This window comes from Lonchura striata, chromosome 8, assembly GCF_046129695.1.
Source record: "Lonchura striata isolate bLonStr1 chromosome 8, bLonStr1.mat, whole genome shotgun sequence".
In the NCBI taxonomy this organism is placed as follows: Eukaryota; Metazoa; Chordata; class Aves; order Passeriformes; family Estrildidae; genus Lonchura; species Lonchura striata.
The window spans coordinates 11605070-11629972 of NC_134610.1; the positions used below are offsets into that span (position 1 = coordinate 11605070).

A 24903-nucleotide genomic window follows, 5' to 3' on the forward strand; every position below is an offset into this window, starting at 1 on the left:
TCTTTGAAATGTGCTGTTCATATCCCTCTAGCTGGTTGTATCTCTGAAATAAAATGGAGATTGTAGTCCAGAATAAGCCAATCTCTGTTCAGTGCTGCAATTTGCAAAACCCAGTGCAGAGACATTAGAATAAAACCCCGAAGGTTAGTGTAATCTCTTATTTCAAGATGGAGTAAGGATCTGCAGTTATTCCCCTCCTTTGGAAGAAGGAGTTTTCTTTGATGACCATGACTTAGAAGCTCATTTGCTTGTGACTAAAATGTTTTAAATGTGGAAAGTGGAAAATGTACCAGTCTCACTTGATGTCTCTGATCAAGTAGGAGATGCCAGACAATAGCAAACTGCTCTCCACAATTTCATGGAACAAATGTCCATCTTTGAGAAGTCTGTAGAGTAAATCTTGCTGCAGTGACCTCTGCAAAGCAGCACCAGTAAAGCTACTCAACCCTGCCAGACTTGGTGGCCTCTCTTCCTGGGGCCTTGTGAGGCTGTGTGATCCCTTGTCCTGGTGTTCCTGGAGTCCTTGAACATGTCTGGTCTTTTCCACAGTGTTTTACATCAGCAATGAGCTACTTACCCTGTGTGTGCCTGCTTCATCCTCCTGACACTTTTTCTCGTGCTTTACTGGGAAGGTCAGCCAGGCAGAACGGTTCTGATGTGTTTGGGAAGAAATAATTTATCCTTCAAGCTTTAATCCTTGAGAAATAAGTTCTTCGGGGGGGATTTTACAGGAAAAGTAAGGTTAATGGCAAATCTCCAAGCAGGCACTTATCAGAGTAGTGGAGAAGTTGATTAAACAGAATCACATGGTAGAAAATAAGCTGAGCACACATTGCCCTTAGTCTTATGCTCACTTAAGGCATGAGGCTCATAACCACTAGAAACTTTTCAGTCCTTGAGCCAGGGAACAGGAACATGTTTCACAGACAATGTGATTGAAGAGCAGTGATGTGCTGCAGCAGCAGCCAACATTAAACTCTGCTTTGCTATTTGGCTTGGAATAAGTGAACATTGGCCTGGAGGATTGCTGGTCTAGAATAAAGCCTGAACTTTGGGTAAGTGTCGACAGGATTGCCTGAAGTACCCAGGGGGGTAAATGAAGGAGCATAGACTCAATCCACAGTGCTCACACACACTGGGGAGTGACAAAGGATGGCTACTCAGTGCTTGGTCTAAATGGAGGAGAGCAGAGAATACATTAGGGCTGCTGTGTACCTTTAGGAGAGGGTAAAGTAGGACCCAGGGTTGGGTCACCGTGTAACAAATCAGCATGTCCTTCCTTCCTTCCTCCATTCCTCCCTTCCTGCCTCTCACAATTCATTGGGTTTTGCTAGTCAATACCTGGAATCACCTGCTGTAGGTATAACAGCTCTGAGGTGGTAGGAGGACAAACTTTCAAGCTGCTGTGGTTCCCAACATTTCTTTGTTGGTGACCATATAAGACTGCAGCTAAATACTCTGTATGTGCCATGGGCCTGCAAGTATGTGCTCAGAGGTCATCTCTAGCTTTTCAACCAGAAGTATATTTACTTATTTTGGTTTTTTTTCTGTCTCCAACTTGTGGTCTCCTCCAGCAGACTGCCTACAACAGGCTTGTGGCCATGTTACTTGGGAGTAGAGTGTGTAGGCACATGTTTTATATCATGGAGTGTCAATGACCTGACAAATGCAGGCATCTGAGCTGAAACTATGATGCAGTTGCTGTGTGCCATGGAGCACAAGAACAGGGGAAGGAGGGAGAAATACTCAGTGTTTCCTGGTTACAAGCCAGGGACAAATTACCTGGTGTTTTAGAGAGACCACTGCTTTTCTCCTGCTCCAAGCATCCCTGAATAGTGGGGGAAGGACTGCCTCAGCCAATCCCCTGTCCGGGTCATGGCTCGGGCAGCAGCTGCCTTGGGTGCTCGGTGAAATTAAGCTTAGCTGCCTGACATGCTGTGCACAGCCCTCAGGGCAGTGACATGGAGGAACTGGCAAGATCACAAGAGTTCAGCTGGAAAGAGATGGTCCTTCCAAGAGTGGAGTGACAGGGACCAAAGGTGCTGCTGCCTGAGCTGGCTGTTACAAGAACTCCACAGCTTCCTTGCAGGTGTTTGGGGAACAGAACTCACTGATTTCTGAGACTCCCTCTCACTTCAGCTAGGGCACAAGACCCCCTTGCTTACCCACCTGTGAGCTACATCCATGTGCACCTTTGCTCTTAGCTCTCCTGGAAGTATCAGAGGGACTTCCTAGAAGTGTTTAAACAAAAAAAAATCACTGTTCAGAGAAAGAAAACTGACCCCCGATGGATAACAAATATTAAAATAAATTATTTGGGAACAAAATTCCCATCTTTCTGCACTTAATCCAGTAAATTTTGGTTCTTGCCTACATGTAAACTCTGCGCAGCCTCGTCTGGAAAGTCTCTGTCCCTTGCTGTCTCACAGCCAGCTCTGGCTGTTGTCTGTCTTCTCTGGCTCCTCTGCTCTGCAAACCTGCCTCTGGCTCCCACTCTGTCCCTCACTCTGCCTGCCCCACTGTGCCCACAGGAGGTTTCTTCCAGCTGCTCCTTCCCTGAAAGTGACTTTTGCTGTCTCATGCACATTTTCTGGAATATCCTGCCCTGACAAAGCAGCAGCAAGTCCCTGCTGCCTGGCAGTGCTTGAGAGCACTGATACCTTCCATGGCTGCTGGGGAGATGGGCTTGTGCTGTTCTGCAGTGCAGAGGGGTACCCTCACCTGCTGGAGGGTTTTGAGGCATTCCCCTGAGAAATGGAGGGGTGTAAACTGCCCTGCATGGCCTGTGCTGTGCACTTGAGTGGCCCCTGACCTCTTGTGCTTGACATCACTGTAGCTGACCTGCAGCCCATAGAGGGATCAGCTGTATGAGCCCTGACATTGAACTTTCACCTGAAGAGAATCATGAGGGCAAAAATCATCTTCTCAGTGCTGCCCATCTCTTGCTGAATGGAGCACTCACAGACAAATTCCACCATTTTGTTTCTGTGCCTCTGCTTCCTTGCTCTTCTCCTGACTGCTTCTGCCCCTGCCTGTGCACTTTCTCCTCTGGCTCCCTTACTGTCGCATGCACACATGCAGAGCCTACCAAGCCAGTGTCCAGCCCAGGATCCTGCCTCACATGGGCCTTGCTTTCTCTTCAGGCCGTACTCTGTGTAACTCCCTGCTTTGGGCAAGGGCACCTTTAGTCCCTGCTCTCACTGCAGCAAGGGCTGTTTTCTCTTTTCTTCTTGTTCTGAAAGCATAATGCCAAAAGTACCTGGTGGCTTTTAGTCCTGTGGCTGTGACCTGATCACAGACCAACCTGACAGGGCATGGCATCCTTTATTAACAACACTTTCTCACAGGAGCCCTCCAGCACTACCAGGAGCCATGCTCTCTCCTCAGTGACTGGCTTTCACATCATATAATTCTTTCTTTCTTGACAGATTATGTTATAACCTATGAGCACAGAAAGTCCTGATCCTCATGTTTCTCTGCTGTCACCTGTGGGCTCCTCCAGAGCCGTGAAGAAGGGGGAACTCCAGCCCCATCATGAGAAGACTGGGTGAGAAGTACCTGTGACGTTTTGGGGAACAGCACACTTAGAGAGCTAGTTTTAATTTATTTTTAGCAGTTATGAAGGATGGAAATTATGTTCTTCATTCAGTGGTGAACTACAGGAGCAGTTCTGCCTTCCCTCTCTGGGATGAGATTAGACATGATTTCATTAATGCAGGGAAAATATGCCAATTTGAGCCACTCTAAGCAAGGGACGAATCAAGCTCATAGTGTGTTAGGAAAATTGTCTTCCAGGCAATACAGACTTCCCCCCAGATAGATGTCTGTTGGTGCATCACATGGCTAGGTGCCTGTGGTGTCTTAACCTTGAGGGAGTAACAAACCTCTTCATTCCCCTCCTGGTCAAGGTGGCTGTGCTGTCTGAATAGTTGGCCACATGTGGGGGATGCAGCTGCACTACAGAACAAGATGTCTGGGCTGTAACTGATTCTGTCTTGCTTTATCAAGACCTCTTCCTGTGTGTTCAATCTGGTTGGTTCTTGCCTGGTTTATTATTAAAGACTCATGCCCAGCTCTATCTTGCCCTTATGAATCTCAGGCTAACCCCATTTCCCTTGCCTAATCTTACTCCCCTTTACATATGGCACTCACTCATTCCCTTTGCCTCTGATTGCCAAGGAAGGGAGTGGAATAGACTGTAGCAAACACTGATGTCTTGTGTGACTGCTGGCAAGTCCATGAGGACTAAATCCCTAAAAGAAATCTAGAGTCCCTCCGTTCAGTGTAAGGAAGCTGTCCACTTCCAGCAAGGACTTAGCCACTTAGCCTTCATCCTGCTGGCCTAAACTAGAATTTAGGGATTTAATTCTCGACTCCAAACATGTGATTTTGTCACTTAGATTCCCTGGGCCTTACAGTGCTGAACACAGCTCATAGGAGGAGCCTTGAAAAGCATAGCTTTCTCTTCTGGAGCCTCTACTGAGCTGTTGTGGGAGGATGATCATTTGAGCCTGTGGCTATGGACTCAGGAGGGTGCATTTGTGAAAGTCTGTAAGATACTTTGTCTCTGCACTGGAAAGGCTTTGGCAATGCTTGGCTATCATATTCAATCAGTAAACCATATATATCTTCCTTGTGAAGGGTGAATCATAGCAATAAGGGGCTGCAATGTGACTGTCAGGCACAAAACCACCACCTGTCAGCCTTCTTCTTCTTCCTTGCTACTTGAGTCTTCAAGGAGACCACAGTTATGTCATCCTTTCCTGGCCCAAGCATCCCCCTTAACTCATACACTCTTGTCTGCACCCCATTTGAGGAAAAGAACCTCTCTTGTAAACCTGTTGTCTCCCTAGTGCTGCTGTGTGAGTAAGCTGAGTCTGCAGCTAGCACTTCTGAGCATTTGTCTTGAGCTGAGCAATGTTATTGTGAGGGAGTTGCTGAGGGTAGGTAGGAAAAACTTCTCCAAATTCAGACAGGTAGTGTAAGGCCACTGTTGGCTTGGCTGGAGAAGAAAAGGCTTCCCTGCCCCAAGCCCCACAGCTCATCGCCAGTTACGCTGCTCTGCTCCTGCACAAGCTGTTGGTGTTGGATTCTGCATCCCCTGGAAGCAGACCTGCTGCTGCATCCTGCGAGTCAGCACCCAGCTGCCTCAGTAACTCATCTTTCCTTCCATTCACAGGTCTTCTACGCATGGCGACTCCACCCATGTGAGAGCTCTCTTATGTGAGTACCCAGCAGCACACTTTGCTGTCTGTGGTCTGTGGACATTGACTGGCATCTAAGCGACACCCCAGCTCCCTCCTCTCCCCCTAGACGCCACTGTCCTAGAGCCTCCATGTGCATTTGCTATGACATACATCAGTGTTGATGAGAGACAGGAACACTGCCGGGTGATCTCGAGCTGCCAAAATAATCAGCTCTGTGCACAACATGGCTTAAAGGATTTTTCAGTTAGCAGCATGCATCCACTAAAGAACCTAGACACTCATATTTTTTCTGGGGACTTCCACACTCTTGCCTACCACACAGGCAAGGCACGTTTGGTCAGTCCTGTGGAAAACCGGATGTATCGGAGTGTGGAAAACCTACACTGGGCAGCAGTTGCTGACTGTGGGCTGTATTCTCACTGCCGGAGCCTGGATAACGAGATCATCTTTCGCTGTAGAGGCACCAGTCAGTGGACAGAAGGCTGTGTGGATGTGGCCCCAGTACAGAGTGCATCAGACTCTCTGAGGAACCTTTCTCTCCGTGCTAAACAGACATCTCGATCCTCACAGGATGTGCTCCTGCCTCCCTTTGCCAAAGTGCCTCAGTGGCTCTTCCCTTCCGCACAGGAAAGAGCCCTACACGGGGATGCCAGAAAAGAGCTGAAGGAGAAGCTGAGGCTGCACAGCAGTAAGGTGGCAGAGCCCTGTAAGCCAGTGCGCCCACAGGTGGCCCTGCCTGAGCTGATGGCCCAGGAGTGCTTTGGATGCCAGGTGTGCCCGCAGTGCAGGACCGGCTGTGCTGTGAACTGCTGCACGGTTCTGGTGGAACACACAGCTCTCAGGCACAGCCTCACAGCGGGACAGGGACTGTGCTTTGCACACAGGATCATCAGTCCAGAAGACATCAAGCAGGAAGCTCAGAGGAGGCTTCAGCTCCGAAGGCAGAATAGCTCCCCAAATTTGCCCCTTCAGCACACTGGGGAAAGCCATGACATGAGCAAAACCAGAACAGCAGAGATGGTAGAACAGTACAGTGGGGAAACACATGACAAAGTCACATTGGGACAGAGCAAGAAAGGCCGCTGCAAAGGGAGACTCTACATACCCACCTTTGAGGAGTTCAAGCAAATGAGAAGTAAGGAAGGAAATTCATCTGACAGCAGCAGTGGGCCAGCAGATTGTTTGAAAAAGGGTCTACCTGCAAACCAGACACTGGAGGAGGAAAACAGTAAGAATGTCTGTCCAGAAGCTTTAGAGACCAAAGCTGTGAATGAACCTGCTGTCAGAGCAGAGGAGGATGATGATGTATTTCATGAAAACCACACGTCTGCTGGCTTTTCCCAAAACCCAGACACATGGGGTGGTTTCAAGATGAGCAGTCCTGAGGTGAAGGACAGAACCTTCCAGACCTCCATCCAAGATACATCACCAGTCCCTATTTGTTCCAGTCCTATTCCACGACCACCTCTACAGGCAGGAACAATACACAGTGCTGGGCAGGAGATCTTCAGTGATGAGCAGCAGAAAGGAGAGACAAGACAATTAAATGATGTCCTCCACCTTGCAGGGCAGTCACTGGCTTCTGAAGCTCAGTCCTCTTGCTGTTCATCGCTGCTGTTAGAAGCCACAGACTTATCCAGCTATGGAGCTAAGCTACAAAAAATGAAGGATGAATTCATAGGTTCGGCCTTGGAACTTATTAAGAAAAGGTAACATGCTCTGTGGGGTCACCTGATAGCAGTTCCCTTGTTAATGATCTGGTCTTTCTCCTGATAGGTACATTTAATTCCTGTAGCATAAATGTGCTGTTGGCAGAGCCTTTCATCTTGGAGTTTCTGATAGCCACATGGATATGTCTTTAGAGCTGTTCAGCTTAAATTCCACCTTGTGGGGGATTAAACATCAAAAAGTATTTTCATCTTGACTTTGCCTTTTTGTGCAAAGACTGTTGTAAAGACAACAGCCATTAGTAGTTCTGACACCCAGTTTCCCACCCATTTTATTTCTGTATTAAATAGTCAGAATGTCTTTTTTTTTTTTTTTAGCATCTGTTAAAAGTAGAACACACCAAAGGATACAAAGTACTCATATGATTTCTTTGAAGAAAGATGTAGAGTCTGTCCCACCACTGCAGAATAATGAATTTAGATAGTGTGACATGCCAGCAGCAGGTGCTTTCACTTGCTGCCTGAATGTAGTGAACAGGCACACAAGGGTAAGATGGCTGCAATGAGTCTTTAACCCTCTCTTGGAGACCTGGTCAGGCAGTGAGTGAAAGTACTTGTAAATACTGTCCTTCTGCCATCTCTGTGTAGGCAGCCAGGGAAAATACTTCTGTAGAGCCTTCCTCCTTCTCCATCCAGGGGTTTTCCCCTTCTCTGGGTAACTTCTTTCTCTATCCTGGTTTTGGACACTGCAGTCCTGTTACCTCCCTCCTGCCTAAGGAGTGGGGATCCCTTTCTATGCAGGGTGGCACAGCAGGAATCAGCAAAGTTCTAGAAGCTACGAATTTGGAGCAGTTATCACTGTCTTATCATGAGATGAGGCTGATGGGAAAAGGAGGAGTAAGTGTTGGTGGAGTGGTTTGTTTCCATGCACTTGGCTTTCATGGTTGGATTTGACAAGAATTTCATTAGACTTGGTTCCTGGCTGCTTCTGCAATCCCAGATGGATATGTGAAATGCCAGGGCATCAACCTTGTGTGCTGTCTTTTTTATTTCTGGAATGCATGGGCTGAGACTGGACTCTGCTTTTGGAGGAGATAGTAGTGACTTCTGCACAGAAATGAGTCATCTGAAAGAACTTAAGTGGGGCTGAAGCCAGAGTGACAGTAGAAATAATTCTGCAGCTTTATAGTCCAAAGGGAGGTAGGTGGTGTCAGAGCCCTCAGTGCTTCCCTCAGCTGTCCAGCCCAGCCTTGTGCTTTTCTTCTACATGAAAACCCAATGAAGAAGTAGATGAGAAAGTTATGGGATACAACCATTTTAATGGATTAGGCTATTTTTGTCATGAATGTGAAATTAAATATGTAGAATGGCACAAGTAGTAGGGGTGTAAGAACAGCTGTCTCTTTGCAGATCAATTATTTTACTGGTGTCTGGAGCCCAAGCTGCACGCAGAGCAAAGTACAGGAAATGAGGAGTGCATTTGATCTTCCTTCCCACTACTCTCCCAGCCTCCAAACACTTCCTGCCCAGGGCCTTTATGTGTGGTTTCTGTGCTTTTAATATCCACAGTGGTTTTTGTTTCTGTGAATAGGTTCAGTCTCCCTAGTTGGATTTGTTAAAATCTATGAAGCAATTTTTATTAACACCAAAATGACAATCTAAATATGTGAATGGCAATGGTTCCAGTATTAGAGAGGTAGTTTTATATGTGAAGAACCACCCTGGCCTTACTGTTTTCAGAGTAAGAACAATTAATAGTAATTATTATTGCCAAAGTACTGGTTACTGGGAAACTCTGGTTTCCTTTGTTTTGAAATTTATCAGATTTCTATCATTTTCAACTGAGACCATAATGTCCTAAATATTCACTACTCCAGCTGATTTTCACTGCAAAGGTGGGAGATTTTTGTCTGCATTTTGGGTGCTAAATTATGATTGTTGGCATCCAGGCCACATTCTTTCTAAATCTCAAATTAAATTAGCTGATAGCTGGGGATTTGGTCCCGTTTCCACAGATACTCAGCTTAGCAAGCCTCTGATAGAGATGTTGTGATGGAGCATCAAAGAGTAAAATAGCTAAAATTGTCTTCTCTTTCTAGTGCTTCTGTGTAAGTGTCAGTTTTACAAAGCAGTTTTGTCTGTAAGTTATCAGTCTCCATAGTAATTCACTGTTAATTCCTTAAGATTCAGTCAATTGATTTAATATTTTGTCAGTGAAGATTAGATTATCAATCTCATAATTATAATGGCTTTAGCCCCCTCACTGGTCACTGGATACCCTTAACTTAGGTTGTAGTCCTGACTGGGAAGGGGTGTTGCTATCTAGGTGGAAATCCTGTAAGCTTTTCAGTACACAGTCCACTTTCTGAAATTACTTAAGTGGGGAATTGTTCAGGATAAGGACATGCAAATACCTCAGGTTTGTGTCTATGAAATGAAGGACATGGTGACAACAGAAGGCTGCACAATTTAGCCAAGGATATGACTAAGAAGGAAGGCTTCCTAAAAAGAGTGATGGGCTGTGTGTGGGGTGACAACACGACAGTGGGTACAATACCAACTTCCCCTAGCAGAGGGCTGACACCAAGGCAGGGAGGCAGGTGACAGCAAGGAAGGCATGCACAAAAATGTTTCCATTAGTCAGAGAGTAAGGAACATGTGGAAAGAGCTGACAACTGCTGGCTTAGACAATGACAAAACCATGAAGAGGCCCATAGAGACAGTGAAGGAAAGCAGGCGCATTTCCAGTTGTACTCCATCCCCAGTACCTCCACTTCCATGAAATTCAGAGTTGATGGCCAGAGGTTTTAAAACACATTCAAAAAGAACTGGTCCTCTCTGTGTTGGCCCAAGTGCATCACCTCTCTTGGGGAGAACAGGAAAAACTGACACCAACCCAGGTACAAACTCTTGTCCCAAAAAGTGATTTAATCCAACAGAAGGAAAGATGCTGGAGTCCCCACTTCTATGCCCCTCTGTGAAGGCAGAGGGGACTTGACTTGCTTGAGCAGGCGATGGTGTGAGCCTGTTGGCAGCACAGATCTCCGCCAGGAGGAGGGGACTAGAGAAAGGGGCAATATCCTGTTTTCTTGGCAATGTCCCCTCTTCCTCCTAAGCCAGAGGCAAAGGTTAAAGGAGCAGCCCTAAGATGTTCTTCCACAAAACTGCTTGTATTCTCCCAGTTTTGCCCACATCTCTCTGGTCACACACTGATCTAGTGGTGTGTGGAGCAGCACTTGCCCTAAGACCACATAGCCAGTACATCAAGCAGGAGGGATCTAATCATGACAAGAAGAAATCCCCTCTCACACAATGTGGGCTCTGCATCACTGCCTTTCTTACCTCCAGCTGACCAGCTATGAGGCGGGTTGAATTTCTCAGTCTTCAGTCATGTTTCCTTAGCTCATCTCTCTGGGTAATACTGGCTCTTATTCCCATTGAAGATGACGTCTGGAGATTTTTTTTAATATCCCTTTTGGCCTATGGAAACCACAATAAGTGGTGGCATCTGGTCTGTAGACCCTATCAGCAGAGAGTTGCTGTCAGCTTCACTTAGAGGAGCAGCAATACTCTGGAGTGTTTCCCATATTTAAGTGGATGATCTTGAAGCACTGTGAAAATGACAAATGAAAGTTCAGCATCTCTCATGAGAGTATGTTCTGTATAGTGGGAGCTGGTGTGATCAAGAAGATAATATTCCAATTACGAGCTTTGCTACTAACCGTGTGTTCATCCCATTGCCTCTCTGTGCCCCAGCGTGGTCTTTTTTCTGTGTTATTTAACCAGGAGCTGTTTGAGCAGGAGCAGTTTTTGGAAAGAGTCATTTTTGGCAGTGGCCCATTCTCTTCAAGAGTTTTCTTGCTCCTTAACCTGTGCCTTCCCTCCTATGGGTTTGCCCAGCTGATCTATTCATACTTTACACAACTCTGTGAATCACCAATGAAATTATCTGTCTGAGAATACATGAGGGAGGGGTTTTAAGCCCATATAATTTCATTATTTTAGATCATGGCCACACAAACAGTTACACACACTTAAGAAGAGATACCGCAAGCATGGCTGGGGACAGGAGGGAGGTAAGAGACAGAAATCTCTCAAGCCAGACCAGGCCAGGCCAGTACCAGGGGGGCTGCAGCCTTGCTGTGTGCCTGTGCTGCTCTTACTGCTGCCTTATAAGTGCCACAGAGTGCTCTGTGCCAGCAGTGATGTTGGTATCCCCTTTCTACAGGCTGGAGAGTAGAGACCTGGAGGGGGACAGCAAAAAGCAAATGCCAGGAGCCTGCTGTTGGCACTTTTGCCATTGTCACATAGCCATAGCTAAACTCTTTAACTGGTTGTGTCAGCAGGGATCTGGAAACATAAATGGAGGAAGATAAAAAAGCATCGGCTGAAGAGATGCAAACCAACTTTTCTGGCCTGACAAGAGAGCCAGTTTGTGTTCTGGGAGATTTGTTCCCTCTTCAGTCATTTTAGTATTGGCTGATGGTGTGTTATTGGAGCCAACTGTCATTCACTGCAAGGAGAATGCCCATCTGTCTCATGTGTTTGCTGGTAGTTGACACTGTTGGAATTGCACATTAGCAGTGTGACCTACCAGCATAAGTTCACAAGTGAAGCCTTTAAGAAGAAGCAAATTTATCTCATAGGAGATTTTTGTTAAGCATAAAATACATGCAGAACCTGAAATATGTTCCAGACACTGGCTTCCTGTATATACAAGCATCCATATTCAGTCCTCACAACCTTCCTTTTTAAAGGAATCCAAGTCCATAAAAATAAAGTAAACCCAAAAAAAAAAAAAAATTCTTCCCAACAGGCTTCATTATGCATGGAAATAAGATATCTTAGAGAGCCTGTTAAAAAAAATGTATCACAAATAGTATCACAAACAACAGCCTGTCAACTACTCTGTCAAGTCAGTGGTTTTGCACCAGACTGTGTCTGTCTGGAGAGTGATGCTGTCTACAGAGGGGGGAACGTGGGGTTGGACAGGCTGCCTGTATCAGCCAGGCCAGGCCCTTGTTGGCACCGGGCAGCCATGAATGAGGGCATCCCAGAACTGCCAAGTGAGAGCAACAGACACTGCCAGGCTTTTCAGGTCTCAAGTGCACCAAAAGGCCTGATCATGAGTTCACTGAAAACAGTATCTTTCCAGTGACTTCAGTGGGCTTGGGATCATATGAGATGAAAAACAGACGGAATACTCCTTAAATCCTCTAATCCCTTCAAAGTATTATGGTTTATAGCAGGTGATTTTCTTCCAGATGAGCAATATGGTTTCTGTGTTGGCAGTATCTCCTTAAATAGCAGCAAATATGGATGTGGCCTACTTAGAAAGGAGTGTTTCTGGCCCCTGTGGAGCACCTCATGTTTTATGGACACAAAAAATGTCCTGTGAAAAGCCAAGACTTGATAACCCAGACTGATGTTGGCACAAGTGCAGTTAGCCAATTTGCAATGTCTTAACTGAGCAGTGCTTAGAGCCCCTGAAACACAAGCACAGCCATCCATGCTGACCAGTCACGATCCCTGCCTGCACTTTTCCTGAACTGTTGCAGATCATTGTTTGAACCTGGGCTCTCTGCTCAGTCTCGTCTGTGTCAGGAATGGCAGGAGAACTGCATCCATGATGTTCAATGGAGTCTGCTTCTTCTCTTGCAGCTGCAATGCTGAGACTGCTGCTAAATCCCCCTCCAAGGGGCGGTGTGATCTGAGGGAGGCTGATCTCCCACCTCTGGAGGACAGCCAGCAGCCCACAGCGATGTCCATGGCAACAGAGACCTGGGAGGACAAGCCAAGCAATGAGGCATCCAGTGACACTCCACCTGCAGGGAATGTAAGGGAGAGGAATTCCCCTCTCATGCATGTGTTAAGGATTTTTCCCTTGTTAGAAGCTCTGAAGGATCCCTTCATTGTAGGAACTGGGCAGGCTGGGAGATGGCAATCTGGGAAACTCCTTTGAGTGATTAAATGCTGTTAGAAGCATTAGAAGCATTTTATTACACTCAGTAAAACAGGAGTGAGTTTTTTGCCTCTGCCTGTGTGCTGCTGCATTTCATGCAGGGATGCAGGGAGTTCAGCAATAACCCCTTCATGACTTCCAGTGTGTCTGGGGGTTCAGACAGATTCCCTCCTAGTGTCCCCTTGGACAAGCTGCTGGTGCAGGTGGGGCACGGAGGCTGGACTTCCTGGCCCTGCAATGCTGAAACCTTCACAGAGCAGCTGCAAGTGAACTCAGGTTGCTGAGCACATACAAGCCAGGGCTGTGCTGTTGACTTATTCATGGTTATTTGACAGCCATGATCCAACCACCTCAGAGCTGCTGTACTCAGAGCTGTTGCATAGCTCTGAGAGGGAGAGGGATCCTTACTTGTTAGGGCTGAACAAGACAGAGGGACTCAGGGGGACAGATTTCTTAATCATCAAGTATCAGAGCTACATTTACCATCCCATTACTGATGAGTTTCCTTTTCCCTCCTTTGGCAACTGAAGTTCAGTGTCTGCAAAACCAGGTGTTGCTTTGACCTCAGCCTTGCTCCAAACCCTTTCTTGCCCTTCTTGCAGACCCCCAGTCCTGCCTGTCGCCGATCCAGCTCCGACATCGTTCATGAGAGCACCGATGGTGCCAAGGCCCAGCGGGAGTGCCGCCTGCGGCCGCACTTCAGTGACCCGATGCCAACAGACTCGGTGAAGAGGAAGCAGCTGGAGCTGAAGATCGCGGCTGCGGCACGGCAGCACGCACAGAAGCGCCGGCAGGAGCGAGACTGTGGTACACACACTGCACACTCAGGGGCTTATGGGCCAGATGCTGCACCCTGCTGTGCTGCTGTAAATGTGGAGTAACTCTATAAACTAGGGGAGGGAAGCATCCTGGGTTGTACCCAGGTGTGCAGGAAATCAGGATCTGCTCTGCTCTGTCCCTGACTGGTAGATGGCAGGGGAGGAGGCAGCCCAAATGAGTTCACAGGTATGGGTAGAGATAACAGATCCCAGACTTCACCTGGGAACCATTTACTTCTGACTCCCACCAGTCTCAGCAGCAAAGCAGGAGGCAGCTCACAGCCCTGCTTCACCAGAGCCGGCCTGTCCCCGCAGGGTTCCTGCCGTTCATGCCTGTGCCAGCACGAGTTCCTCAGGTGAGGTCTGTGCAGCTGGCAGTGCCTGTAACAATTTGTGTCTGTTCTCAGGTCCAGTGGTAGCAAAAGCCAACCTCGGCCATGGTGGCAGCTTTGATGAGACCCGACGCACCCCATGGGGCTCCCTCCGCTCCAGACGTCACTGGAGCAACGTCAGCAGTCTGAGCACGGACAGCGGGATTGTTGGTGTGAACGATGCCCGGGATGACCTGGATCCCACTGTGGCCACCCGGACCAAGCCAGCGGATGTGGAGAGGGCAGACAGTGGCATTGGCCAGATGCCAGCCAGGAAGTGGAGGAACAGGGCATCTGAAACACTGAGCTCCCTGCAGGCCTGGGAAGCCCACCGTCCCTGCACCGACTGTGGAGAAAGGGACCTCCCGGTGGAGACAGATGTTCAGAACTGCAACCAGAGGCGGGCTGATCTCTGCGAGAAGTGCCGCAAGCGCAGGACGGAGCGCAAGGAGTCTGTGCTGGAGTTTGTCAACACGGAGGCCAGCTATGGAGAGGACCTGCGCATCATCAAAGAGGAGTTCTACCTCCCCATGCAGGCAGCTGGGCTGCTGAGCCAGGAGCAGCTCCAGGGCATCTTCAGCAACATCCAGGAGCTCATTGACCTCAATGAGAACTTCCTGGAGATACTTCAAGAAGAGATTGATCAGGCCTTTGATCAGGTATGATGCTGCCTCTGCCCTCTAAAGGGGCTGGACTGGACAGACTGGAATAAGTTTTGTATTAGAGGGGCAGCATAGGTGGAGCAGAGGAACAGGAGGTAGGACTCCTGGGTTATGGTCAGCTATCAGCTATCTAGTCCCTTGCTCTCTCAGCTATTCTGTTATCAGGAGCTCTGTGCCAGGTCTGTTGGACTCACTGTGCTGTGGTGATGCCACTGACATCATCAGTCTTGCTCATTTATCCCATTAATAGATTAATGGTCCCATTATCAAAATCAGTTTTAGGCCAGTTGGCCTGGATGCTGGTAAGAATGTGACTGTGGGGGCACAGAGCTCAGCTTGCTCTGTCTGTCAGGCTATGCTCTTCCAGCCCTGAGCTGGGTGGCTTCATGCTGGCTTGGCTGTGTTTGCCTTGGCTTACAGTTTACTGCAGCTTGGCTCTAGGCTGCCTGTGGGGCCAAGCAGTGCAGGCTGCTCCCTGCTCTACAGCTGTGTATGGCCACTTCTACTGAGGCACCCTGCCTTGCATAACAAGCTTTCCTGCCCCACCAGCATGGCATAATACACCCTCATGACTAAGAAGCTCAGTCTGGCCTTCAAGCCCTTGCACTGATGAGAGGAGAGCAGACAGCTCTTTGCATGTGGAAGAGCAAGCAGTTAGACCAGCTTTCCTTTCCCTTCCCAGGCACTGACTCCCCCCAGACCTGCAGGAACTGCCTTTTGACTGGGAAGGGTGAGCCCAGCTGCACCTTTGGTCTGGTGCTCAGCTGATCCTACAGCAGTTCATACTGATAGGACTGAAGGCAGGCCCTGTGGCTGTGCCTCTCCTGAGCTAACTGAGCAGGGCCCTATTGTATACTTGCAGGGGGATGATGACCTGATGACCGTGTGCATTGGAGAAATATTCCTGGAATTTGTGAACATGCTGCCAGCCTTTCAGACATACTGTCTTCAGCAGTCCTCCTCTGTGAATATGCTCAATGCTCTGGAGAAGGAGAAGGAGTTGCTCAGGTGAGAAAGGGGATGAGCATATTCATCCAGGCTTTGGGGACAGAAAGGCAGCAGGCTAGGTCAAAGTCTGATGCTAGTGTTCTTCAGTTATCACTGCTCCCTCTTGGGGTGGGGACAGTCATTTATTCTCAAAAAATATTCAATCCTTGGTATCTCCACTGGTATCAACCAGTTGGTCCCCAGCTGTACTCTGTGTTTTGTGCTAGCAGTATATGCCCAGTGACCACTGCACTGAACTGTCACCAAATAATACTCAGCTGAGATCAACTCTCAGTCCCTGTGCTGGAGCCCAGGTTGGATTTCCACTGAAGTGGCAGAAAGCCACTTCATGGCACACATGACTGGAATTTAGTTCCCATTCCTAGCCTTGGTCTATTGGGCAATGTCAGGCAAGTAATTTCTCTTTCCAGTGCTCAGCCAAATTCTTGTTTAATATGCTTTGTAATCTAATGATGAAAGGCATTACAAGTTAATGCAATCTGATATAAACTGATGTGTCTGCCTCATGTTTACGTCAGTATGTACCAGAGAAAGATCACACCCTTGCTATTTTATGATTTAATAGAAGACGATTAGAATGTTATGTGCAAGTGTCCCAGGCACCTCATCAGGATTCTGCAGCTGAGCATAGCTGCAGAAATGGTTGTTAGTCTTTAATAAGACAGAATTCACAAGGTTGCTAAAAATGAGGGGGCTGCAGTGCCCAGCAGCTGTCAGCACCACGCTGTTCATTTGCATATAGGATTGCAGCATCTGCTAGCAGAACAACCAGCATTTCATCCTGTCTTCTTGAATCCCTGCAGAATATTCCTCAATGTCTCCCAGAATGACAACACAGCACTGCGGCGGATGAACTTGAGGTCCTTCCTGATGGCCCCTTTGCAAAGGGTCACCAAGTACCCCCTGCTGCTCAGCAGAATCATCAAGGCCACCACCGAGTACCACCCAGACCACGGCAGCCTGCGGGAGGCCAAGAGCCGCATCGAGTCCCACCTGGAGCATATCAACATGAAAACCAAGCAGGAGGGGAACACGTGGACCCTCCGATCCTTTCGCCAGGACAGCAAGAAGAAGAGGGAAGTCATCAACATTGAGATGAGAGAAACTGCCCTCAAAACTGTTGGTTGGCTGCGGGAGGAAACGCGGTTTGTGATGGAGGGGTCTCTGCAGCTGGCCCAGCCCCCCGATGGCCAGTGGGTGAAGAAGGGCAGCAAGACCTTGAAGTTCCAGAACATGCAGGTCCTCCTCCTGGTGAACATGAAGCGTGTGTCTGAGTCCAGCCTGGAATCAGCTGAGCCAGGGCCTGTGAAGGACGCAGTGCTGGTACTCATCAGAGACAAAAATAACGGGAAGTTCCATTTGCTCAGGGAGCCCTTGAGGCTGAGTAATTGCATCGTCTCCACTGATCCCGACTGCGACGACACCTTCGAGCTCATTGAGATCAGGCGGGAGGCGTTTGTGTTCCGGGACAGCGACCGGGCACGGACTCACCACTGGTTCAGGCAGATCAGGCGCTACTCCAGGGAGCTGGGCTCCTGGAAGAAGCGGCGGAACGCACTGCCCAACATCATGATCAGCACTCCTCACACCAGGCCCTGAGTCCTGCATGGGCAGGCTTGGCTTGACCAGTGACGCCTGCACAGACCATCAAGAGCCCCACTGACCCGAACTTGCTCCATGGACAACACAGGGAGGAGCCTGGTCCCCAAAGACTCTTACTAGCACTGGAAGCAAATGCCACAGCCTGGTGCTGAGCTCCAACCTCTGGACTCAAAATAGTTTGAGGCTCATGTACATACAGAGATGGGCTCCACTCGAGGAGATCACTGAAGGATAGTAATTTAACTTGTTAATGTTGCACTGCAGGAGAATGATGTATGATGCTTGCCATTGCATGGATCGTGTTGAAAGCCAGTCTTGACAATGAGAAAGGTTTCCACTATTGACTATTTCATCAGCATTAGGTAAAGTCCAGGTATTCAGCAAAATTAGATGCAGTATTATGCAACAGAGGATGAAAGCTGGAAAAAAATTGTTTTCCACCACAACTCCTAAGGACTGTGTTTCATTATTCACCTCTGTATATTCAGTCAAAACACTTCTTTAAAAAGAAAGGCCTTTCATCTTTAATCCAAATCAAGTAGGTATCAATTTGCTCAGATTCAGCTGCATGCACACAGCAAAAAAAAAAAAAAAAAAAGGAGAAAAAAAAAAAGAGCAAATACATAAACCCCACATATGTGTAAAGCCTGTAGAAGAGCAGCACACTCCCAGTGAGAGTCTATTATTTAACTGACTTAGGGACTGGAACATAATGCTGCATCTGAAAGATCCCAGAAGTATATGTAAATACAGCTCTGCTACCACTGAGAGTGAATTTAAGAGTTTGCAATTATTTAAATTATGTAATCTAGTGTATTTCAAATTTTAATTGAAAGGAACAATTTACATTGTACTGTAGAGTAACATAAAATGTTTTAATAATTATGTTTTAATTACTTTAGGTGGATATTTTTTAATATTTGTATTATGGAGTATGTGTTTCACTTTGCATGGGTGGCATTCAGATAAGCAATGTGCCTACATCTGCTCTGAGGATCCCTGAACAGAATTCAGGGCTACTCCAAATGAGACAGGGTGAATGGTACAAACCTGCTACTCAGATTCTCACTAGACAATAACAGATTTGCTCTGGAGCCAAAACTGAGGCCTCAAATAACTGCCCCATAAGGTCTAGCCTCTCTCAGTTGTTCAGCAGGGAAATGACTTGAAGCTGAACAATGGTAAAAAAAGCAAACAGGGCTTAACCTTTTCAGCCTGACATTAACACTGACCGCTGCTTTGCAAAATGTCACGCTGTGACTTACACAGCAAAGGCCAGATTTCAGCCTGGAGGCTAAACTAAAGGAGCCTAAATTTTGGTCCATGGATCTGGGAGGACAGCCTGTAAATGTTCTTTTAGGCCCACAGGGTAAAGACAAAGCCAATCAGTATTATTCACTACCAACAAAATATTTTTGTTACAGGCATTTATTTCACAGGAGGATTCACACAAGCATATTTATGTATTTCTCCAGAGATCAACCAGTATCAAAGGTCACCAATGAAGGCAGACAGAAGACATCTTTGCAAAGGTAGCCCTAGTCTTGTAAAGTCACCACTGACCCAGCATCTGAGCAGGCTTCAAACTGTTGCCCAGTGCTTTGTCCTCTGGCTACAGCGGCCAGGGCTCGTTGCACTGCTCCAGGCACTGCAGCAGACACCACTGATGTGTGCCTACTGGCTGTACCTTCTCTTGTTCTCCACCATCCAGCATTTTAGTGCTGCATCTTGTCCTTGAGGAAATTGGAAGATTTGCATAATCTGGAAGGTTCCCAAGACATGAGCGTGGCTGCACACAGCTGAGCTCTGTAGCGAGCAATAGCTGTCAGAGTGATTGTCAGGGCAGCAGCCTCAGGTGAGCTGGAATTCCCTCCAGCTCTTTCTAATCACTAGACAATAAACTGTTCCCCCAAAAGTTTGCCATTTGTTTTTCACAGAGACAGATGCCTGAGCAGAGCAGCTGCTAGAGGAAGATTTCTCTTATGCTGTTGTGACAGATCTCATTTATGAGCCTTCAAGTCCCATTCATCTCACATGCAAAAAGCAACAGCTTGTAGCACCTTTGTCTTCTCTCCCAAGACCACAATGGTACAGCCACCTTCTCTTCATTTCTCTGGGGCACCTCTGACAAGAGAAGGCATAAGTACAGTAACAGTCCAATTTATCCAAACAGTGAGTGGCTTTCACAGCCACAAAACTGCTGCTTGCTGCAAAGTTTTCAATTACTTTCCAGCACAGTGATTTTTTTCCACCTCAATTCATGCTTGAAACCACTAGTGGACCGTTTGTACAGTCATATCTTTAAATCAAGATACCTTCAGCCAGCCTGGCGGTTCAAAAAGGTTAGAGAACAATAAGTATGTAAAAGATCTGATATTTAGCATCAATCTTATGTTTGGCTGATTGTTCAATTTGTCAGAGTCAGGGTTTTTCTAGGTATCACAGGAAGCACCTGTCTGCCAGGCTCCTGTAATCATGGCCTATTTCCTCTGAACCAATCTCTCCCCAGAAGAAGGTACATGAATAATCACCGGGTATTGAGTTATGAGCAGAACGTGTACTTGGTGCTGTAGCCCTGTTCTAAAGAACCTGTGGCCAAGAACAGTAAGTACAAGCCCTTTGATCTGGGACAGCTACGGGAAGTGACAATGGGATTGCTGCACCTGTCAGACTGGACAGAGGTTGTGCTTCCAACACACTTCCAGCTACTTTTATGTACCTGATGTGTGCAGCTGCTCACCTGCCTGTAAATTACAGGTGTTGAAAGGGGACATGAGCAGGAAACAATCCTGTGAGTTGCCTGTGGTGTGGGGTGAGGCGGCACAAGAAGGGCAAGAGTGTCACTACACTGACAAGGCAGTAGATTTCCATGATCCTCAGGCACCCTTCTGAACTAGATGATCCCTCTCCTGGGAAGTTCCAGGTCTTTCAGTATCACATGTACACATCTTACTTGGCAGCCATGGAGATTAGTCGTGCTGTATTTTTCCATTTCTGATTAACTGACAAAATGCTATTATAACCTTGGGTACTTGGAACAGGGCTGTCTCCAAGCCAAGAAAGCAATTATTTGTTCCAAGCTGGCCATCCTAGGTCTCTGTAATATTTTTATGCCTTTCATTGTCATGACTGACAATACTAAGATTAGTTTTCAAGACTCCTGCCCACTGAACTTATCCAAGTAATACAAGCAGACCTTTCTGGAAGTACTCCTTGTCAGGCGGAAAAAAGAAAAAGTTGGTTACTCCCTTGATTTATCAGAACTCATAAATGACCTTTAAAAAGAATTTTGTATAAGCTTTACTGGTCATTTACCAAGAAAACAACAAAAGACAGTCTTTATTTTTAGAGTCCATGTAGTTTTGAGTTCTGAAGGCAGACACACAAGACAACAAAACACCGGACTAAGAGCCCTCTATGAGCTCAGGTCCCAAAGAAAGAAGGAATAGCTACTTTATGAGTCACAAGGCTGGGTGGGAAAGCCTGAAGAAAACACATGGAGATGAAGAGCAAATACTTCAGAGGGCAGAGACTTCTGCTTTAGTGAATAGAGATCCTCTCCTTTATGGTGTCCTCGTACTTTCGTGGTTGTCAATAAAGGAAGTGCAGATGGGGAAGGGGTGCTCAGTGTGGGTCTCCACTATTTGAGCAACAACATATCTGAGAGGGAAAACCAGCTTTGATCTGGCAGCAAGGAGTTGTCATTGGAGACTGAGATTGACCTCAGCATACCCCAAATCCTGAAAAAAGCTCTGAGATCATCTCAGCTCTCCTGGCTTTGCTGCATAGGAATTTATAATACAACAGAAGTCCCATAAATATTTTTTTTTTCCTCCAGGAGGAGATTCTGGTGAATCTTGCAAGTCTTGCTTGTCCCTGAATGTTCAAAGGGAAAAAAGTTTAATCTTCTAACACCATGTCAAAGATCCCTTCAGGGCTCATGGATGAGGCAGCTGTAGTAACTCATTTTGTGATGTCTCCTCTTAAGTGTGTGCTGGGGAACTGGGTAAGATTTAGCTGGAACTAGGCTAACATTCTCTGACTTGAAACTGGAAAAACCTGGAACTGAAAGCAACAGAGGAAACTGTCCTCCCAGAGATAAGATAAATATTCAAAGCTCTCTCTGTCATTGAGTGACCTGTCACTACAGTGGAGTATGAAGGAACAAAATGTCTTACTTATCAGGCAGATGAAGGAACTGCCTTATTTGTCACATACTGCTGCAGAGGAGCAGTCTGACCAGAGACAGATACAAGCAATCAAGAAAAAAGGAAGTTTTTACAGTAACACTGTACAGTCAAAAAACCCCAGGCAAGCCCTAAGGGCACTCATTAGAAAAAAATACACCTTCCTTGGGAAGCTGAAGGTGATCCCCTAAGGGAAACCTTTCTACAATATGATGGAAAGGTTGAGGGACAGAAACAGATCTCCTGTTCTTCAGCAGAGATGGAACACTTTGGGGCAATAAGAACACAGGCAGAGCATCCTCCAGCACTGGTCTGTGCCAGGCTTGACTGGGAGCAGTTACACAGCTGGAAAGAGTTGAAAGGGATAGCATTAGGCTCTAGGTCCAGTAGCAAGAATTAACATAATTTCCAACTTTCCAGCTCAAATCCTGTGTGATCACCACCAGTGCAGGCTTTACATCCCTGAGAAATTATCTCAGCTGCAATTGAGAAGACCCAGCCTGCAAACAGCCCTCTCAGGGAAGGTTCTCTGCATGGAATCAGGCAAAGGATTTGTTTGCAGTGGAGGCCCAGGTCATTTGAACTCTTCTGTCCTAGGACAGGAGCTTCCCTTGCAGTGCCAGAGGCACATCCCTGGGAAGACTTCCAAGAGAGCAGAGCACCTTGCAGAGCTCAGGCTCTTACATTTTCCCCAGGATAGGTGTTTGTACACACAGAATATGAATGTGCAGGTGAACAAGCACTCATACAAGGAGTGTATTCCTTTCAAGAAAGGGCTGGTTTTCAAACAGCCATGTTCTCCTTGGGCAGGGCAAGCCCCCAGTGCTGACCAACCAATGCAAACCCAAAGTGCCAGTTTGAAGTGACAATAAGCAGGCAATGAAGCCTGCAAGAAGATATCCATCTTACCTAATTCATGCCTGACCCACAACACACAGACAGGAGATACAAAACGGATCGGAGTCTTCCTTTTGAAATTCACTTATTTTATAGCACTCCATGAATTCAGCAGGGAGAAGACTGAACAACCCCTACACTCTTTAGTAGAGCTGCACCCATGCATCCAAGTGCAGCTCTCTTTACTAGAGCTGCATCCTATGACAGTAGTTGAACTAGAGAAGATGGACTGTGGATAGGTGACAGGTCAGGATCCACACATAGACCTCCAGCATCATCCGTGTTCATTTTCTGCTCCCCTTAATTGCCTTGGTGTGTAATGACCTTGCTAGCTGAAAAACCTGGGTGAGGCTCTGCAGCTCACTCACTTTGCAGTGAAATGAAGGCAAATTACTTGTTCAGAGAGAAAATCCTTGGCAATCCTCTCAAAAGGGGAAGCAGTTGAATTATGGTAAGAAAAACCATTTACCACACAGCGTTACAGCTCAAGAGAATACTGAAAACTGGCACTGCAGGGAGAGGAAGCCTCCTTCCAACACACTGGCACAGCATGGAGGGGGGACTGTGTGATGCACCAGGTCAGGAGCAAACACTGCTAAAAAAATAGAGATTGTTTCAGCTAAATCAGTTCCTTGATCCAGCTCACTGCACAAGGATGTTTGCTGGCACCAGGAAAGGGCAGCCTGGAGGTGATAACGTGTCCTCTGACAAGTGCCAGTTTAAAGAGGTGGCTGAGCTGGCTGCAGTTAATCAATTCCAGCAGGCAGAGCCCAGTTCAAGAGCCAGCCCCAAGGTCTGTTGTGCATCCTGCTCACCCCCGCTTCCTGAACTCTTTCAGGTCAGCACTTTCATTGATTTGCTGGCCTTCAACAGGCAGGGCTAGAAATAAAGAGCCATTAATCAATTATTTAAGTACCCTTTTTACTGAAATAAAGAAAACACACAGAAATGACATCAAGATGTGAAAAATCCAAACAAACAAGTTAGTGAATACGAAGACGATCCAAGAGAGCGCTCCTAGGAACACACTTGAGGCTGAAGTGGTTCAGGGAACAGCCATGCTGGGTGTTGAGTCAGACTCTCCAGTGCTCCTGTGCTGACTCACTCCTCTCCCAGCTGCCAGCACACGCTGCGCAGTCCAAACTGTACCAACTGTTTAGAGTTCAAGTGCATCTGATTCACCATGAGCCATCAAACTCCTGCAGTCCACTGCCATTCCCTGCTCCCCCTTCCCTACTCAAGTCCTTCTGGGTTTTCCCTTCTTCCCTCTACTCCCAGCTCTGGGAAAGGAACATAACTTACCAATTAGGATCAGAGAAATGTGCAGGTTCCTTGCAAAGGTCACAAGGTCCTACAGGCTACTGCAGTGCAGAGAAAGCTACAAAAGCATCCCCATCTTCCCCTGCTGCTGCCTAGGGAGAAGTTAGTGCTTTTCCCTTCTCCAGACCCACACTGGGAATGAGCTGTGTAGCCTGGGTCTTGCAAACAGTGCTTTTCCAGAGGATGATGCTAGGCTCTCCCAAGACTTAGAAAAGGAAAAACAAGCAGTTTGCTAAACACCCTTCAAAAACACAACACTGAGTGTCTCTTTCTTGGGCACTTGCTCTTCACAGAGCCTTAGACAGAAGGATCCCACACCTTGCACCTCTGTAAGCCCTAAGAACCTTGCTCTTCCAGTTGTCCCTCCCACACCAGCACCTGTGGCACAGCATTGCTTCATCTCCACCAGCTCTCAGAACCCACCAGCAAGAGCTGGCAGATGTGGGATCTAGTGAACAGCTGCATTAGGCACACAGGATCCTGTGTCAGGAAGCAGACCTGCTCCATGACCAAATGCAACTGGAGCACCTGGGACAGTCAGCGCAAAGCCTTAACCAGCAGCTGCCCCAACACATGGCCTCACATCCCAGTCCCACATGCCAGGAGTTGTAAGACACACCAAACTGATGCTCAGGTAACCCTTCTCTATTCTCCTGCTCCCACAAATTTCCTGTGTGACCTTGAAGTGCACAGCCTTAGAGTGTTGGTTCACCCCCCATCTCTGGTTTGGGCAGTAAAACTGACTTAAGCTCCTTCCTTCTTCCCACTGCCACAGCAGTTAAGTTGAGAAATGAGCAAACACTGGCACAGGGCAAGAACAAAGAAATACTTTGAAAGCTGTTACGTTGCTACAGGGTCAGGAAGTTACACCCTCATTCAGCTGTGAAAGGGGGATATTGCCATCTCCCCATGTTAAGAGACAAAAGATACAAGGGATGAGGACAAACATGAAAGATTATGAGATGCTTTTAAAATAGTCTTGCCACCTCTTAGATTGTTAAAGATAAATGCCATAGCTCTCCTGTTTTACTTGGTGTCATTGCTCAAAGTTAAAAAAAGTTTTTAAAAAAAGCCTATGAAATCTGTTTGCAGCTTGACTTTGCACTTAGCAGTGTTTAGAAGTGTGCCACTGAACAACTACAGCCAAGGGGAGGAACTCCATTATTGTCAAAGGACAGCTGAAAGATGAACTGAAATGCTGG

At 47.1% G+C, this 24903-nt stretch overlaps 2 protein-coding genes across 3 annotated transcripts in view; both read left to right on the top strand.

Moving 5' to 3' along the window:
* LOC110468304 (uncharacterized) overlaps positions 1 to 7206 on the top strand; it is a 34195-nt gene extending 26989 nt beyond the window's left edge. The window contains exons 2-3 of one of the 2 annotated variants that reach the window (XM_077784944.1): positions 3429 to 3547; positions 5180 to 7206. In XM_077784944.1, the coding sequence (XP_077641070.1) occupies positions 5349 to 6920 (1572 nt within the window). In that variant the 5' untranslated portion in view covers positions 3429 to 3547; positions 5180 to 5348 and the 3' untranslated portion in view covers positions 6921 to 7206. The remainder of the gene's footprint in view (positions 1 to 3428; positions 3548 to 5179) is intronic. The other variant, XM_077784946.1, reaches the window with a different exon arrangement.
* LOC144245855 (uncharacterized) overlaps positions 1 to 17749 on the top strand; it is a 44722-nt gene extending 26973 nt beyond the window's left edge. The window contains exons 3-7 of the mRNA XM_077784843.1: positions 12536 to 12710; positions 13439 to 13643; positions 14062 to 14684; positions 15550 to 15695; positions 16499 to 17749. Of these exons, the coding sequence (XP_077640969.1) occupies positions 12536 to 12710; positions 13439 to 13643; positions 14062 to 14684; positions 15550 to 15695; positions 16499 to 17294 (1945 nt within the window). The 3' untranslated portion in view covers positions 17295 to 17749. The remainder of the gene's footprint in view (positions 1 to 12535; positions 12711 to 13438; positions 13644 to 14061; positions 14685 to 15549; positions 15696 to 16498) is intronic.
* Positions 17750 to 24903: the final 7154 nt, after the last annotated feature.